The sequence below is a fragment of the Agrilus planipennis genome, unplaced genomic scaffold (genome assembly GCF_000699045.2).
Source record: "Agrilus planipennis isolate EAB-ADULT unplaced genomic scaffold, Apla_2.0 scaffold8, whole genome shotgun sequence".
NCBI classification, from domain to species: domain Eukaryota; kingdom Metazoa; phylum Arthropoda; class Insecta; order Coleoptera; family Buprestidae; genus Agrilus; species Agrilus planipennis.
Window position 1 is genome coordinate 3,154,245 of NW_020442461.1, and position 16,849 is coordinate 3,171,093.

The 16,849-nt window shown below is 39.3% G+C and overlaps 2 protein-coding genes and 1 long non-coding RNA gene across 3 annotated transcripts in view; 1 reads left to right on the forward strand and 2 right to left on the reverse strand.

Moving 5' to 3' along the window:
- LOC108734030 overlaps positions 1–16,849 on the reverse strand; it is a 141,089-nt gene that overhangs the window by 114,677 nt on the left and 9,563 nt on the right. The window lies entirely within an intron of this gene.
- The window catches only part of LOC108734014 (laminin subunit alpha), a 32,925-nt gene that overhangs the window by 7,956 nt on the left and 8,120 nt on the right, over positions 1–16,849 (forward strand). The window contains exons 8-32 of the mRNA XM_018465392.1: positions 11–148; positions 218–490; positions 556–690; positions 813–1,136; positions 1,202–1,458; positions 1,520–1,780; positions 1,834–2,043; positions 2,105–2,413; positions 2,484–2,817; positions 2,871–3,028; positions 3,084–3,240; positions 3,301–3,537; positions 3,602–4,300; positions 4,360–4,597; positions 4,661–4,904; positions 4,967–5,094; positions 5,151–5,275; positions 5,892–6,065; positions 6,133–6,414; positions 6,473–6,699; positions 6,762–6,929; positions 6,988–7,150; positions 7,210–7,498; positions 13,189–14,980; positions 15,044–15,323. Coding sequence (XP_018320894.1) covers positions 11–148; positions 218–490; positions 556–690; positions 813–1,136; positions 1,202–1,458; positions 1,520–1,780; positions 1,834–2,043; positions 2,105–2,413; positions 2,484–2,817; positions 2,871–3,028; positions 3,084–3,240; positions 3,301–3,537; positions 3,602–4,300; positions 4,360–4,597; positions 4,661–4,904; positions 4,967–5,094; positions 5,151–5,275; positions 5,892–6,065; positions 6,133–6,414; positions 6,473–6,699; positions 6,762–6,929; positions 6,988–7,150; positions 7,210–7,498; positions 13,189–14,980; positions 15,044–15,323 — 7,602 coding nt within the window. The remainder of the gene's footprint in view (positions 1–10; positions 149–217; positions 491–555; positions 691–812; positions 1,137–1,201; positions 1,459–1,519; positions 1,781–1,833; positions 2,044–2,104; positions 2,414–2,483; positions 2,818–2,870; positions 3,029–3,083; positions 3,241–3,300; positions 3,538–3,601; positions 4,301–4,359; positions 4,598–4,660; positions 4,905–4,966; positions 5,095–5,150; positions 5,276–5,891; positions 6,066–6,132; positions 6,415–6,472; positions 6,700–6,761; positions 6,930–6,987; positions 7,151–7,209; positions 7,499–13,188; positions 14,981–15,043; positions 15,324–16,849) is intronic.
- LOC108734016 (RNA exonuclease 1 homolog) lies at positions 8,917–13,135 on the reverse strand. The gene has a single exon (XM_018465394.2). It carries the CDS (start codon positions 12,657–12,659, stop codon positions 9,594–9,596), a length of 3,066 nt encoding a protein of 1,021 aa, XP_018320896.1. The 5' UTR covers positions 12,660–13,135; the 3' UTR covers positions 8,917–9,593.

The following is a 16,849-nucleotide window of genomic DNA, read 5'->3' on the forward strand; positions in this document are numbered from 1 at the left end:
GTTGTTTTAGCCTGTGGATGTAATGCTCTTGGTTCCATTTCTGACACTTGTGACCAAAACACAGGAAACTGCACATGCAAAAGTAACTATGGAGGCCTTAAATGCGACCAGTGCGAAAATGGGTACTTCAGTTACCCTTCGTGTACATGTAAGTTTACAAGAAAAAATTTAAAAAAATTGGAGTCTCTCATTTTCTAACGTTTTTGTTTGCTTCCAGATTGTAATTGTGACATTAAGGGAACCGAAGCGGAAATTTGTGACAAAAATACTGGAAAATGCCTGTGTAAGGAAGGGTATGGAGGCGAACGATGCGATCAGTGCATACCAGGATATTTCGGTTATCCAGAATGCAAACCTTGCAACTGTAGCGTAATAGGGTCGGCCTCTTCTGTGTGTGACGTGTCAGGAACATGTCCTTGTTTACCTAACTTTGGTGGTCGAACTTGTGAACAATGTCGAGTTGGATACTACTCATACCCTGAATGTTTAGGTAAATACTTTAAACATATCATGAATATTTATGTAGGAATTGTCCAAATTTGCACTTCATTTCAGCTTGCAACTGTGACGGTCATGGATCCATCGGTGTTTCCTGCGACAACGAAGGAAGATGCCAATGTCACAACAACTTTGACGGTATCCGTTGTGAGCAATGTCGTGAAGGATTCTACAATTTCCCAGCTTGCGAAGGTAACAATCTTTTCTTCTCCATTGCTATACCTGACATTTAAAAACTATATCAATAACTTCCCTGTTCCAAAGTTTCCTTCCATTAATTTCCTTGTACCATAACAGATATTTGGTCGTTTTAGAATGCAACTGTAATCCTGCGGGAGTGGTAGCGGCATTTGCAGGATGTGGTTCGGTTCCAGCAGGAGAACTGTGCCAGTGCAAGGAAAGAGTAGAAGGACGCATTTGCGACAAATGTAAACCACTGTACTGGAACCTCAACCTGAACAACCCCGAAGGTTGTAGCGAATGTAACTGCCACATCCCCGGCGTGCTAGGGGGTTTTGCAGCCTGCGACAACTTGGACGGGCAATGTGTGTGCAAACCATCTGTTATTTCGAGATCATGTTCCGAATGTGTTGCCGGTACTTATGATCTCCAAGAGGAGAACTTATTCGGATGCAAAGGTTTGTTGATTGAGTCACTAGTGACGGTGAAAAGAGTGAAAGAATAAAACAATTGGTCGTTTCAGATTGTGGTTGCGACATAGGGGGATCGATAAATACAGTGTGTGATAAGGCAACAGGACAATGTACATGTCAGGCACGTGTAACAGGACGCACTTGTAAAGAACCGATCCAAGCTCATTACTTCCCGACTCTGTACCAATTCCAATACGAGGTCGAAGATGGACATACACCTGCCAACACTGCAGTGCGATATGGTTATGACGAAAGCGTTTTTCCTGGATACTCCTGGAAAGGATACGCTGTTTTCTCACAATTACAAGTAACTATATAACAATTATTTATTATTATTATTCTAGTTACTGTGATTTATTTCCTTCCAGAATCAAATCCTGTACGACGTTCTTATTTCTAAACCATCTCTCTATTTGATCATCTTGCACTACGTGAATCCAAATCCTGAAACAGTTACTGGAACAATAAGGGTTATTCCCGACAATCCCCACAGTTTAGAACAAACGCTCCAGGTTCACTTTAAGAGCTCTTCCGAACCCGCCTTCGTCACCGCTTCCGGCGCTACAGCACTGGTCATGGAGCCAGGACAATGGACAGTCAGCATTGAAAACAAAAAGAATCTCTTCTTGGTAATTAATTTTTCAAGCTCCGACCTCTTCAATAATTTCTTCTTATCTCACAGGATTATTTCGTTTTATTGCCTGAAGAGTACTCTTCAGCGTCGATATTGACCCAAAAGGTTGTAGAACCTTGCACGATCGACGACAAAACGCTTTGCAGAGATTACAGCTATCCTAACGTGTCGAAATTCGACGTGACTTTGGGAAATGGTGGTATGGTCTTGCGAGGTGATAAAGTCGATCCCTTGAAAGATTTCTACGGCGATCATGAAGTAAACTTATTGCAAACAAAAATACTCTTCTATAGGCTGTTATTTGTATCTCTTCTTATAGCATCTTATCGAACTGAAGGTGTTAAATCGTATTCCATTGCTGAACAAAAACCAGTCGGAGATTGCGTACAACATTACCATTGGAAAGCCAGGACCTTATGTTTTAGTAATAAACTACTTCACCCCCAAAGGAGACCATCGCACCCAAACTGTTAATGTCGAATCCAGAGCTCAAAATGGAGTAACTAGAGGGAGGGCTCTTCTGTACTCATGCCCCTACACCATGGTATGCCGACAGATTGTCACTGACAAGAAAAACACTCTCGCCATTCAAAACGTTGACGGAAATGTCATCAATGTCATACTTCAAGTAAGAATAATGTTTTAATTAGCATTAGGTACACTTGAAAACCCTTTAAAATGTATTTGTTTGTTTTAAGGGAGCAGACGATGCAAATATTGGTGTGCAATCGATAGTAGCAATCCCATACGACGAATGGTCGTTGGATTATATTAAGCCAAGACCAGTGTGCATTCTCAAAGATGGAAACTGCATTTCCTCTAGATATCCGACTCCACCCGAATCAAAGAAAGTCCAGTTCGAACTCGACGCTGACGTCGAAGGAAACGTTACTCGACCAGTTCATAAAATTTCAAACGATTCTTCGTACATTTACTTGGAACCATCCGATAACATGATTGATCTGCATGCAAAAGTTCCTGTGCCTGGTTATTACTCGTTCGTTGTCCAATATTACCAACCGGATAATCCAGGTATGCAGTCAACAACGTAATTTGGAAAGTTCTAATTTTGTTGCTCTTTGTAGAGTTCAATTTGAATGTCATTGTCCAAAATGGACAGTTTTACGAGGCGAAGCTTGCGGTTGAGCACTGTCCATCCAAATCTGGGTGCAGGGCAGTCGTTAAACAAGCCGATGGCAATCCTTTCTTTTCATTAACAGAAAACTTTATGATTACGTTGAAGGTTCGAAAACAACTTATTTTTTGCCATTAAGTACATACTTGATTCTTAATTGCAGGCACCAAATCACAAAGGCGTTTACTTAGACTATTTACTAATCGTTCCTGCTGACTTGTACAGTGAAAATGTTCTGGAAGAAGAGGACCTGGATCGTACAGCAGAATTCATATCAACATGTGCCAGTAATCACTTCTACATTAACACATCTGACGAAGGTAACAAGGCATCAAGGTAACATTGATACCTTTTACTCTTTTTATTGTTTGTTTTTGAAGGTTTCTGCAAGGATTCTGTGTTCTCCATAACTGCTGGATACAATAACGGGGCGCTCCAGTGTTACTGTGACCACATAGGGTCTCTGAGTTTCCAGTGTAACAAATTCGGTGGCCAGTGCGAATGTAAACCAAATGTAATTGGAAGACAGTGCGAGGCTTGTAAAACCGGCTTTTACGACTTCCCGGACTGTAAGCCGTGCAACTGTCCTCTAACTGCCCTATGCGAAGCCTCCACAGGTACAGGCGCACAACCAGAAAACGAACATTCTTGTAACCCCTCAATATTCTATTTATTTTCAAGGACGGTGCATTTGCCCACCTCACGTAACAGGAGAACGTTGCGACCAATGCATGCCCTTCACTTATGGCTTTGATCCCATCATCGGTTGCGAGGAATGCAAATGTAACCCACTGGGTGTCGAACACAATTATTTACAATGTGATCTCTTCAATGGAAGCTGCACTTGCAAGAACAATGTCGTTGGTCGGACTTGTAGCGTTTGCCAGGCTGGTTACTTTGCATTCCCGTATTGTGAGAGATGCGACTGCAACTATGCCGGAACACTTCCAGACATCTGCGACCAGGTTTCCGCAGAATGTTTGTGCAAAAAGAATGCCGTTGGTCCAGATTGCAGTTTGTGTCGCGAAGGCTCGTACAATCTCCAGGCGGACAACGAGGACGGATGTACCGATTGTTTCTGTTTCGGCAAGACGTCCCGGTGCACCAGCAGCAACTACGTTCAATCCATGATAATCGATATGCAAGATTGGGGTCTTGTCGAAATCAACGAAACGGAAACATCGTCGTTTGATGTGACTCTTCTGAATTCAACCGTTTATCAGGGAAACGCACCCACCGATATCGGAGTTGATCTCTCCCAAGATGACATGAAAGATAAGCGAGTGTATTTTTCGGCCCCATCTGCTTATTTAGGGAAAAAGTTGACTTTGTATGGTAGCAGGCTTAATTACAGTATCTTCTACACCATAGGATCCTCAGGTCAATTTATAGTTAGCTATATGTACAGAATCATTGAATTTTCAATTTTATTTGAACAGGTAAAGCAGTGAGTGGTGCTGATGTTATTCTGGCTGGGGCTGGAACGCATCTGGCCTACATGAGCGTAGAGCAGCCTGCAGTGGCTACCGATTACAGTGAAAGTTTGGGAATTGTCGAGAGCAACTTCGAACTACCTTCTGGCATTGCTGCTAAAAGGGAACACATCATGACTGTACTTAACAACCTTACTGGCCTTTACATACGAGCTACCTACTGGAGTAATACGGTCACAGCCAGGTTTTTATCAACAAATTTTGGAAACCAGTAAATGTTTATATCTAATTTATTAATTAATCGCAGGTTGTCGAACGTTCTTCTGGTCAATGGAGTGCCTTACAATTATACAGCAATGCACGGCAAAATTGTTCAACCTGCCTCTTCCGTAGAACAGTGCCAATGTCCTCCAGGTTATCAAGGACTGTCTTGTGAAGACTGCGCACCAGGCTATTACAGAATAAGCACCGGTCCCCATGGAGGTTACTGCGTCCCTTGTCAATGCAACGGTCACGCTGACGAATGTGATGTCCACACTGGATTGTGCTTTGTAAGTCAGTTGTATCTTACATGTATAATTCTTATACTATAATCAGAATGTTTACCGTTTAGAACTGCAAGCACAACACTCGAGGTGATCACTGTGAGCAGTGTGACGTTGGATATCACGGAAATGCGTTACAAGGAACTCCAATGGATTGTTTGATATGCGCATGTCCTTTGCCTGTGGCCTCCAACAAGTAGGTTTCTAGAGGATGTTTGTATATAAGATAATTACATTTTCCTTATTTTGCAGCTTTGCAACAGCCTGCGATCTCAGTTCAGACGGGGAAAAGATAAGTTGTGACTGTGTCGAAGGTTACTTTGGAGCACGTTGTCAGTCTTGTGCCCCTGGGTATTACGGAAAGCCTGAAGTTGTTGGTGAGTACATAATAATCCAAACCTATGACATTGTTAGTTACTTAACAGTGGATTAATATGCAAAATTAATTTGAAATAATTTTTTCGATTTTTTATTTACCCACGACAGACTACCTCAAATTAATGAGGGAAAAATTGTTGCTGTTGTCACACCCCCGCCGGGAATCGAACCCGGGGACCTTTGGCTTTACGCACCAATGTTCTGACCACTAAACTACGAGGTGACAACAGCAACCACGACAAACCGACCTACAAGGTTAACGATCCGTCGATTTTTATTAACTTATTTATATATATACTAAATATATGAAATCCTATGACATTGTTAGTTACTTAATAGTATATATATAATTAAGTTAATACAAAACGACGGATCGTAGGTCGGTTTGTCGTGGTTGCTGTTGTTACCTCTCGTAGTTTAGTAGTCAGAACATTGGTGAGTAAAGCCAAAGGTCCCGGGTTCGATTCCCGGCGGGGGTGTGACAACAGCAACAATTTTTCCGTCATTAATTTGAGGTAGTTTGTAGTGGGTAAATAAAAAATCGAAAAAATGATTTCAAATTAATAATCCAAACCATACTGTAACTCCTGCTTTTATACATGTTGCTCTTTACAGGTGACTTTTGTAAACCCTGCGATTGCTCCGGTAATATCGACCCTACGGACCCTTACTCATGTAACACCGTGACTGGCGAATGCCTACACTGTCTCAACAATACTTTCGGTAACTCTTGCGCCCTTTGTGCTCCTGACTACTATGGAGATGCCATTACCGCGAAGAATTGCCAACGTAAGTAAATACAAACGGTATGGACCATTTTATCTTTTTTTATATAATGATAAATACTTGTTTACAGCATGCGATTGTGATAATTACGGTAGAGAACGTTGTGATAGCCACACAGGTCAGTGTATTTGCAAGCCGAACGTCGAGGGAGAAAAATGTGATCGTTGCGTGGCAGAACATTATGGGTTCCAGTCAGGACAGGGATGTATTCCGTGCAATTGTAGTCCTGCCTCCCTGAGTGCTCAATGTCATGATCAAACTGGGCAATGTCAGTGCAAACCTGGAGTCACCGGAAGAAATTGTGATAGATGTACTGCTGGATACTGGAATTTCACTTCTGATGGATGCATATGTAAAAATCTTTCTTATGACTAAAACCCTTTTAATGTTAATTTCCTTGATGTTTCCAGCCTGTGGATGTAAAAGTGAATATTCCCTTGGATTCGGATGTAATGCGGAAACGGGTCAGTGCGAATGCCTTCCTGGAGTGACTGGAGAAAAATGCGACCACTGTCCCCACAGATGGGCATTTGTCGACGGTGTGGGTTGTCACAGTTGCGACAGTTGCACTCATGACCTTTTGGACGACACAGACGCCCTTGCGGCTCTAATTGATCCCATTATTATTGAATTTAATGTAAATAAATATCCGTATAATATTCTCCTTTTGTCACTTGATTATTTGTTGAATCCTCACAGGCTGTTGATTCCGGTTACTTTACAACGAGAAGATTGACCCATCTGAACGACACCTTAAACGAACTTAAACCCAAAGTTGGGAAGTTACAGCCGAACCAAATAAATTTGAGCCCCGTTTTAGGAGATCTTGATAAACTCGAGACGGACGTTAACTCGTTCAACAGAAAGGTAGTTCCTATACTATACATCTTGGTAAAGTTGGCCAATATGAATCTTTTTATTGCAGGTTTTATACGCAATGGAAAACAGTGCAGTACTAGCAGATAACGCTCATAATATCAGCTTGGAAACCGATAAAGTTTTTGACGAAATATCTGATGCAGTTGTGGACGCGAAATATGCAGTGAATTACATAGAAAGTTTATCAGATTCTTTGATATCTGGTGAAGGTACGAGACTTTAGCTTTATTTCGTAAAATGTAGTAAATGTTCCAATTTTTTTTTTTAGATAAAAAGGTAGATGCAGCTTTAGAAGAGGCGTCTAAACTTTTAGATGAAATAAACATATTTAATTTAAGCGGCAGGGCAAATGAAGCCGACAAGCAATACCTCAAAGCCGATAATCTTTTAGAAAAATTGAGAAATTTAAAAAAACCCGTCGATAACATCGACGACAAAGCCAAAATGTTCAAAACTAATCTGACTACCATTAATAATAAACTGGACGATCTCGCCAATCACACCCAATTCACATTCAATACGGTTTTGGAAGTTGAAAAGTTGCTGTCCAAAAATAGGTAAGTTCATATAACGGATCCCATTTGAATTTTTGTTTTTTTAATTCAACAAGTTCTTCCCCCCTATCAGTCACTGTGAGCTCGAAACTGTTAGCACCATTGCTTCGAGTGGTCGAAATTCACTTTTGCGAACAATTTGTTTAATCACTTTAAAGTTTAAAGTAATTGTTTATAAGTAGGTATGCAACACATTGTACACTTCCGCATAAGAAATTGCTGATACTAACTACGTAATACTACTTTGCACTGTGCTGACAGCACTCATAATTTCTTTAATATACTAGAGATACTGTGTTTTGACGTCGAAGTTCACTTTCTTTGTGTTAAGAATCGTTTGAAAAATTAAATTTAAAGGAATTGTTTTTAAGTAGGTATGCAACACATCGTACACTTCCGCATAAGAAATTGCTGATACTAACGCACGTAATACTACTTTGCACTGTCCTGATAGCACTCATAATTGCTTTAATATACTAGAGATACTGTGTTTTGACGTCGAAATTCACTTTCTTTCTGTTAAGAATCGTTTGAAAAATTAAATTTAAAGGAATTGTTTGTAAGTAGGTATGCAACACATCGTACACTTCAGCATAAGAAATTGCTGATACTAACGCACGTAATACTACTTTGCACTGTCCTGATAGCACCCATAATTGCTTTAATATACTAGAGATACTGTGTTTTGACGTCGAAATTCACTTTCTTTCTGTTAAGAATCGTTTGAAAAATTAAATTTAAAGGAATTGTTTGTAAGTAGGTATGCAACACATCGTACACTTCAGCATAAGAAATTGCTGATACTAACGCACGTAATACTACTTTGCACTGTCCTGATAGCACCCATAATTGCTTTAATATACTAGAGATACTGTGTTTTGACGTCGAAATTCACTTTCTTTCTGTTAAGAATCGTTTGAAAAATTAAATTTAAAGGAATTGTTTGTAAGTAGGTATGCAACACATCGTACACTTCAGCATAAGAAATTGCTGATACTAACGCACGTAATACTACTTTGCACTGTCCTGATAGCACTCATAATTGCTTTAATATACTAGAGATACTGTGTTTTGACGTCGAAATTTACTTTCTTTCTGTTAAGAATCGTTTGAAAAATTAAATTTAAAGGAATTGTTTGTAAGTAGGTATGCAACACATCGTACACTTCAGCATAAGAAATTGCTGATACCAACTACGTAATACAATAATAGTACTTTGCACTGTGCTGACAGCACTCACAATTTCTTTAATATACTAGAGATACTGTGTTTTGACAAACACAAGTTTTTATTTAAAATTTCGACATCAACCATCGTAACATACTCTACCTTACATTTTTAAAAATAATAACTTTTCGGACTTAACAAAAACGAGTAGTAAGGGAAGAAAATTTTTCAGGTGCATCCTTAAAGTAAGCTAAAAATTCCTTTCGGTAAAAAAATTTATTAGATAAATTAAAAAGAGTACCATATAGTATAACAACCATGTCTTTAAAAACACGTTATCGCTCGAAACACTGTCCATTGTTCACTTCTTTTAGAGTACGAAACATAATACATCTCGCTTATCGTATACGTACCTATATATATATATACATATATAAATATAAATATAAAAGGTATGAAACATATTAATCTTGAAAAAGAACTAAACATTTAATTTATTTATCACTTATGTATTGGTATAGATTTTCGACTTATCATGAAAGCGTTCAATTATGCAGCAAAACTTACACTCTATGAACATAAATATTAATCATAAATGAAACCTATCTAGGTACCCAAAGAAAAAGAACTAAACGAAATCTTAGCGAATTAAACTAATTGTAAATTTACACAAGTCTTTACAACGCTCAACAGTTTCAACGGTATTCGGATACATTATAAAAATCGAAATTGGAAAATACTTCGTTTGTGTCTTTATAAACATCTATTTTATATTTTAACGATTTTGATTCACTCATCATCTTCGGTACATAAAAACAGCGATAAATTTATTTTATAAATATGCGTTGCAATATTTATCAGTCGCAGCGGTAAGTAAAGTTTGCTATTAATTTATCATAGCATTAGCAATGTTACACTAATTCAACGTTTTCTACGATTTTATACCACGACTTTTCAATTCTTCCTTAATTTTCCATATTACCAATTCCATACATGTGAGAGCGTCTTCAGCACTGTCGTGGCCGCTCATGTCGTTTTGAATTATTTTTTGCAAATATTCACTAGCCAGTACCCGAAGGGCCCGTTTATGTGGTAACCCCAATTTGTGGGGAAATAAAACGGACGTGTCCACTATCGTGTTGTGTATAATTTTGAGAGCGCGCATGTCCGACTCTAAACTATGCCCTATCAAAATAGTTTTCGAATTGCACAAGTGTAATATGTTAGCTTGAACTTGTAATATGGTAGTGGCGGTACGATCCATTTGGTCTTTCGTGATACCGGAAAATCTGGTGTTGTAATCGATTATGGGGTTCATCGGTTTTACCAGCGTTTCGTAAACAGTTTGGCATTCGGGATTCACGATCGTAACCCTGGTTAGTTCTAATCCCTTGGTGGTGTAGCACATTTCGCAATCCAAAGCGTAAATCGCGTGACTTCGGGGGTCATCATCGTCCTCGGGGGGGAAAGTCGTTTGGTACCCTTCGAGATCATACTCGCCCGGCACTGGAGTGTCGCACACGTGACAAGGGGCCGTAGCACAACCCAATTCGTCCGTACTTTTACAACATAAATAAATACTCTCGCCCCGTAACGTTCGTTTTTTTAGAGGGTGGTAGACGCACTCTTCCTCGTAAACTGCGAACCCCTCTCTGTCGACCCGGTAGATTTTCCAACAACGGCAACACTGTCGCTCGTTGTACTCCAAGTGGGTGCCACGAATTTGTTTATTTGGTACTATCACTGCCACTCCTGGAACAGGTCCTTCGCGGGGAAAGGCGTGTTGATTCAGTTCCTCTTCAGATAAGATGAATCGCTCGATATTTTTGTACAATTTACGTCCCTTAAGTTCTGTATTAATATCACGAGTATTAAAAGATTCTTCTCCGGGACCGAGCGGTCCTTGTCCCGATTTTTCCATATCCTGCACCTCCTTACGTAAACGGTTTACGGCCAGCATGGTGGAGTTCCGATATGTGGCTAAAACAGAGCATCTTTCATAACACTTAAATTCTTCCCTTAAGGCGCGCTGATAAGCGTCATTTTTTGTCAGGTATAATTTAACACATTCATCAGCTATCATTGTGAGGTACCGAGTCCTAACGTTTACCGGAAGTTTTGATCTTTCTGCTTCCATGACGTCAGGAATATCGGTTAAGGAATATTCGGGCACGTGGGCAACTCTTTTGCCGCCCTTCCCGAACGTTTGTGAAGGAGTTTTTAATAGTGTGGCCGCTCGCTGTTTCGCTATCTCCTCTAATTTTGCCTTGGCCCTTTGTATGGAATTCACGTTCATAGCCGGTGCTATTCGTTTCTGTTTGTTTGTTGTGGACGTGGCTGCTTTTCCTGCAAGAATGTCGTCTATCAGCGACGAAGATGTGGAAGGAAGTGTTCTTGTCTTCTGTAAATTATTGGAACTGTTTTTGGACGCATCCGAATTTATTTTTGGCTGCTTTGAACTGCCGTTCGATACTTTATCAGGTGGCCTTTTTATTCCGTGATTTTTTATACTTTTAGTATTTTCATCTTGTTTGCCATAAGCACTGTGTTTCACTGCTTCTTGCCTACTAATTTCAGCCATTAAATTTTTGTGTTCGTTCGCTGCTTGAGCCAATCTTGCCATTTTCAAACGATTGGCCATCATAAGTGCTGGATTAGGACCTGTTTTTGGCTTGTTAACAATTCTTGGGGTAATGCTCTCTGCTTTATCATGAGCAATTCGTTTTTTTGAAGTAGGTATATATTCAAGTTCGTCGTCTTTTTCAATAGTTTGAAGTTTTGTTATCTTGGGCTCAATTTCCGGCTCTGTAGGCTTATATTCATTAAATATTTTATAACATTCCTTCATTACATCGTCATCTTCTTCAATATCTAACAAATCATCACCTGAATCGAAATTATTGTGACTGTCATCATAAATTTCACTTGATCCATCATCAAAAAGACTTTCACTACAAGCTTTTGTTTCAGCTTTTGTATCCTTGATTTTTACATCCTGTTCCTTTTTATTTTCTTTCTTTTTTATTTCATCTTCCACATTTTCCTTTTTATCTTGCTTGGAATCTTTGGTTTTACTTTTATGTCTGTGTTTGTCCTTTGCTTTTGCATTAGTACTGTGCTTATTAGATCTTTCTTTGCTCGAGGATGAACTACTGCTTTTTTTCTTACTCTTATCATCGCCTCTCTTTTTATCACCTTTTTCAGATACGTATTTCCTATTATTTTCATCTGTCTTTCTATCTGATGACTTTTTATTACTTTTATGACTAGACTTTTTGTCATGTTTGTCACTTGACTTCTTGTCAATGTAATCACTTTTTTCAGATGAATGTTTGTCGTCATCTTTCTTTTTATCACCTTTATGTTCAGATTTTGTATTTTTACCTTTCTTACTAGAAGAAGAATCAACCTTATTCAATTTCTCCTTTTGAACTGTCTTTTTTTCAACTTTACCTGTTTCCTTGTCAACTAATTTACTATTTTCAGACTTATGCTCATCTTCTGATTCTGAAGTATTAATTATTTCATCAATTAAATCAAACTCTGTCGATAACTCTTCAAAATTAATGTTACATGATTCAGGATTATATTCACTGCTTTTATCATTGTTTAATTGCTGTTTCTGCTCAGAACTGTCCTTGTTTGTATCTGTTTGGTCAGAAGACGAGATAGTTAATTTTTGAGTTGAAGATAATATGCTTAAAGGTGTAGGTTTGTAAATTGGCTGAACCTGTTGAGATCTCTCCAAAATCGAATTAAATCTACTATTGCTGCGATCTGTCCTACTTATAATGTCAGGGACATAACTGATCGGAATATGACTTTTCGTATGTAATAACTGCGATTTTGGAGTTGGATTATATGTAGGAACTTCAGATACAGTCGAGGGTTCATCTTGACTTTTCTTCTTATGACTGAAGTGACAATATGGCCTACCACATGATGTTTCTAAATAAGGGCAAGTAATATCCTTAAAACGTCCTGTCGTGGGAAGCATTTCTTTTTAATTATTTCATTACAAAAAATACGAATTTTTGTCATTAGTACTAACTTCACCTTAACCTCACACTGACAAGCTGATTTCTGACGTTTGGCAATCGTAAACAAAGGTCACATGGTCTTAAAAATATAGAAATATGGAAGTGCTTACGATAACGAAACCGGACGACGATGTTGATAAGTTTCTATCTTTAGAACAAAACCTATAATTAAAATCTAACTTTGCAACTTAAAATAATTATATTTTACACTTAACAATTAAAAACGAGTGAATATCGACAGGACGTAGCAATTGTTTTCTTATGAGTGTACTTATCAGTTTACAAGTTTGTCATGTAACTCCGCAAAAAGCCACCAGGATCTTTTTAAATTCAAAAAGTCGTTTAAACAATTTAATATAAAACTACTCCATTAATTGAGGGTTTTGATTTAAGTGCAGATTAAATTTTTTGGTCTAATGCGTTAATAAACACTGTGCCATTTGCAAACTTTATTTTTATTTTTTTATTTATTTAAATTCTGCGCAGACGAAATAAAGATTCAGTCGAAAGAAAGTTGGACACTATTCATACCCAAACGAATGACGTTGAAAAAAATTTAAAGGATTCTGATGTTCTATTAAAAAATGCTTCAGAAGTTCTCGACAATTTTAAAGAGTTGATTGATGGATTCCCTGCAAATCCCAAAGAACTGGAGAAAAGCAATCTTGATTTTGACAATACTTTAGAAAACAATATAAATCAACTGGTCATCGTAAAAGACTTAGTTCCTGTTGTAAAAGATCATGCGCAAAATTTGACGTTGAGGGCCCAAGAGTTGGACAATTTGTTAACAGAGACTAGAGATTTATCGGAAAATGCCGTCAATGCTGCAAACGCGTACAAAAACATAGTAGAAGAGATAAAAAATGCCCGAGATGCCGCTGTTTCGGGCAAAAGCGCTGCAGAAAATGCTGCGGATATACTAAACAACATTAGCAACCAAACGATCGACGCGCGAAACATTTCGACGGTTCTTCTAGAAAAAGCCCAAAAATCCCACATGGAAACATCCCAAGACTTACCACCAGAACTGGAAGAAGCAAAAAGTCGATCGCGACCCATACGATCTCTTCACGAAGATAACGAGGAAAAGCTAGAAAACATCAGGAAAATCCTGAACAATCCCATCGTTCAGCCTTTGGAATTGAATATCTATCAAGCCGCAAAAACTGCAGAAGAGGCCGACACCATTGCCCAAACGACCCTCGACCAGGCCACCGAAACGTTCAAAAATATCGCGAACGAAAAAACCAAATCCGAACATCTGCCAAAAGACTTGGACGACACGAAACGCAACATCCTACAAGTGGAACAACAAATTTACACGGTGAACCAAAAACTTCCGAATATCGTCAACAGTTTGAAGGAGTTCCCTGACCAATACGACAGCATGCGCGGTACTGCCCAAAGTGTAGAGGACAAAATCAAAAAACTAAACCAGCAGATCGCATTAGCTAGAGACATCGCAAACAGAATCAAAGTCGGCGTCAAATTCTATCCCAACACCACCCTGGAGTTGAGGAATCCCCCCAATTTGGCAGACCTGAGCACGTCAACTCAGATTTCTGGATATTTCAAGACCAGCAATCCCAACGGATTACTCTTGTATCTCGGAAATGGAAACGGAACCAAACTAAGGCGTACCCAAACGGACGATTATTTGGCATTGGAAATCGAAAATGGCTACCCCGTTCTCACCCTCGAAATTGGAAACGATCCACAACGAATAATAAGCAACAAATACGTCGCAGATGATACCTGGTACCAATTTATAATCGACAGAACTGGGCATAACGCTAAACTATCTATAAGAGAAGAAGTGGCTGGTGGTCGTGACCAAATATACACGGTGGAAGAAACATTGAATGGTACCATGACCATATTCAATTTAGACAGAAACCTATCGAAATTGTTTGTTGGCGGATACCCACCCCAATTTCCCATGCAAAATCAGGTCCGACAAAATTCATTCGACGGCGAAATGGAAGAGCTGGTGATTGGGGACACCCCCATTTCTCTCTGGAACTTTAACGACGGAAACGAGAACAACCACGGGGCCATCGAGAGGAACAAACTGGTAAATCTACAGCCGAGCACCGGATACAGGTTTAATGGAAACGGTTATGCCATCATCAACGCAAGATTGTTCAATTTAAGGATCAGATCTCACATAAAACTCAGTTTCAAGACTTTTGCCACTGAGGGGTTACTTTTCTTGGCTGGCAAGGAAAAAACATTCATATCCATCGAACTTAGAAACGGAAAAATATTGTACCAGGTAAACTATTACACTCAAATAATCACGGAAATTAATATAAAAAGCGGATATCACATCTTTTAGTATAATTTGGGCGATAAAACGAAAACGTGGTACACCAAGGACACTTACAACGACGGCAAGTGGCATACTGTCAGCGCGAGCAGAGATGGTGCCAATGGTAACTTCATCGTGGACGAAGAAGAGATTCCGGATCGATCTCCACCTGTGGAAGGAAGTGCTATCGAGCAAGTGGAAACATTCTCGTTTGGTGGTTATCCTCAATTCCACAGTTTCAAAGACGTCACCAATACAGACTTCGATGGATGTATCGATAATGTCACCATCATGGGTAATCTCGTAGATCTCACTCAAAACGTAAAGGCTTACGACGTAACACCAGGATGCCCAGTCAAGGTAACTTAACTTTGTTGATCTTATCATCATTGCGTTCGTTTTGTCAAATTTCTTACTTCTTTCACTTCCATTATTATCTTTTTTTTTATTTAGTATTTATTAATTAAATAATGTTCACCAGTTTTTGTCTTGACAATCTTTACAACTTCCTAATTCAAAATTCTATTTCAGTTTTCAAGACTTGTCTCCTTCTCGGAAAATACAAACGGATACATCCGATTCGGTAACATCTCTTCCGGCGACATATTCCAGCTAAGTTTGAAATTCAGAACGAAGGAACCGAACGGTCTAATATTCTACTTCACAAACAGCGATCAAAGCGTCGGATTGTCGTTGGCCTTAGACGAAGGCGAGTTGCATTTGATCGATCAAAAAATCGATATCATACCCCCGGACGTCACCTTCAACGACAACGAGTGGCACGTCGTCACCATTACACACAACACAACCGTTTTACGACTGGACTACGACGACTATGCGTTCCAATCGTAAGTACTTAGGTCAAATATTCACAAACTAACCCGGGGTTAAGCTGAACCCAGGGTTTAACACTTAAAACGGTGCTTTTTCGTGTTCAAGTAAGTTATCGAGTGAAATCCTAATTTTTGAGTATGTTTCACACTTGCATTCACATGCTTCAAATCCTTTGATGTACCTCCTTTATCTCAAAATGGGAATTTTCAGAACCGACAGTCCCCCACCGCTTCCCCGAATTCTCTACGGTGACTTCTACATAGGAGGGTTGCCAAGAACGTTTGCTGCAAAACAAGGTACCGTGGCTACCGAAAGGAACTTTGCCGGATGCATTGGTGATACGACAGTCAATGGAGTGATACTCAACTTCGCCAACTCGACCGATAAATTCAGAGAAGTGATTGGAAAATGCATTTTGGACAAGCAAATTGGCAGTGACACCAACATACATGTGGGTAAGTCCCCGAAATAATACGTGATAGAATATTATCGAGTGTTGTAGTTACAGATTTAACTTAATTAAACAATTAATTAATATATTTTAATAAATACAGTTCCCACGTTGCCGCCAGTCGAAGAGCTTGACTTTCAAACTTTGGCGCCTTCCGAGTCGTTCACTCGCAATCCATTCATTGATGGTCAGTATTTTTTTTTTCTTATAGAATGAACTTGACCGTAATTAAACTGTAATTTGCAGCGATACCTAAGCGAGGTGATGGAGGTTTTGAGAGTGGTGTACATCAGCCCGAAGAAGTTGTCACCACAACATCCCCTGCTACCACTACAACCACCGTGGCAACGGTTATTCCCGACGTAAGGGCGCCTCGACCACCAGGCACACCACCCCCAACAATCCCGCAACTACCGAGAGAACCCTCGTGCGCTTTGCCGATAGAACCCCAATACGATGACACCGCAAACAGTGGATCATACAGGTTTGGTAAGTTAAAACTATTTATAACTATAGATAAATCGTTTCGAATTAAAAATTATTTGTTC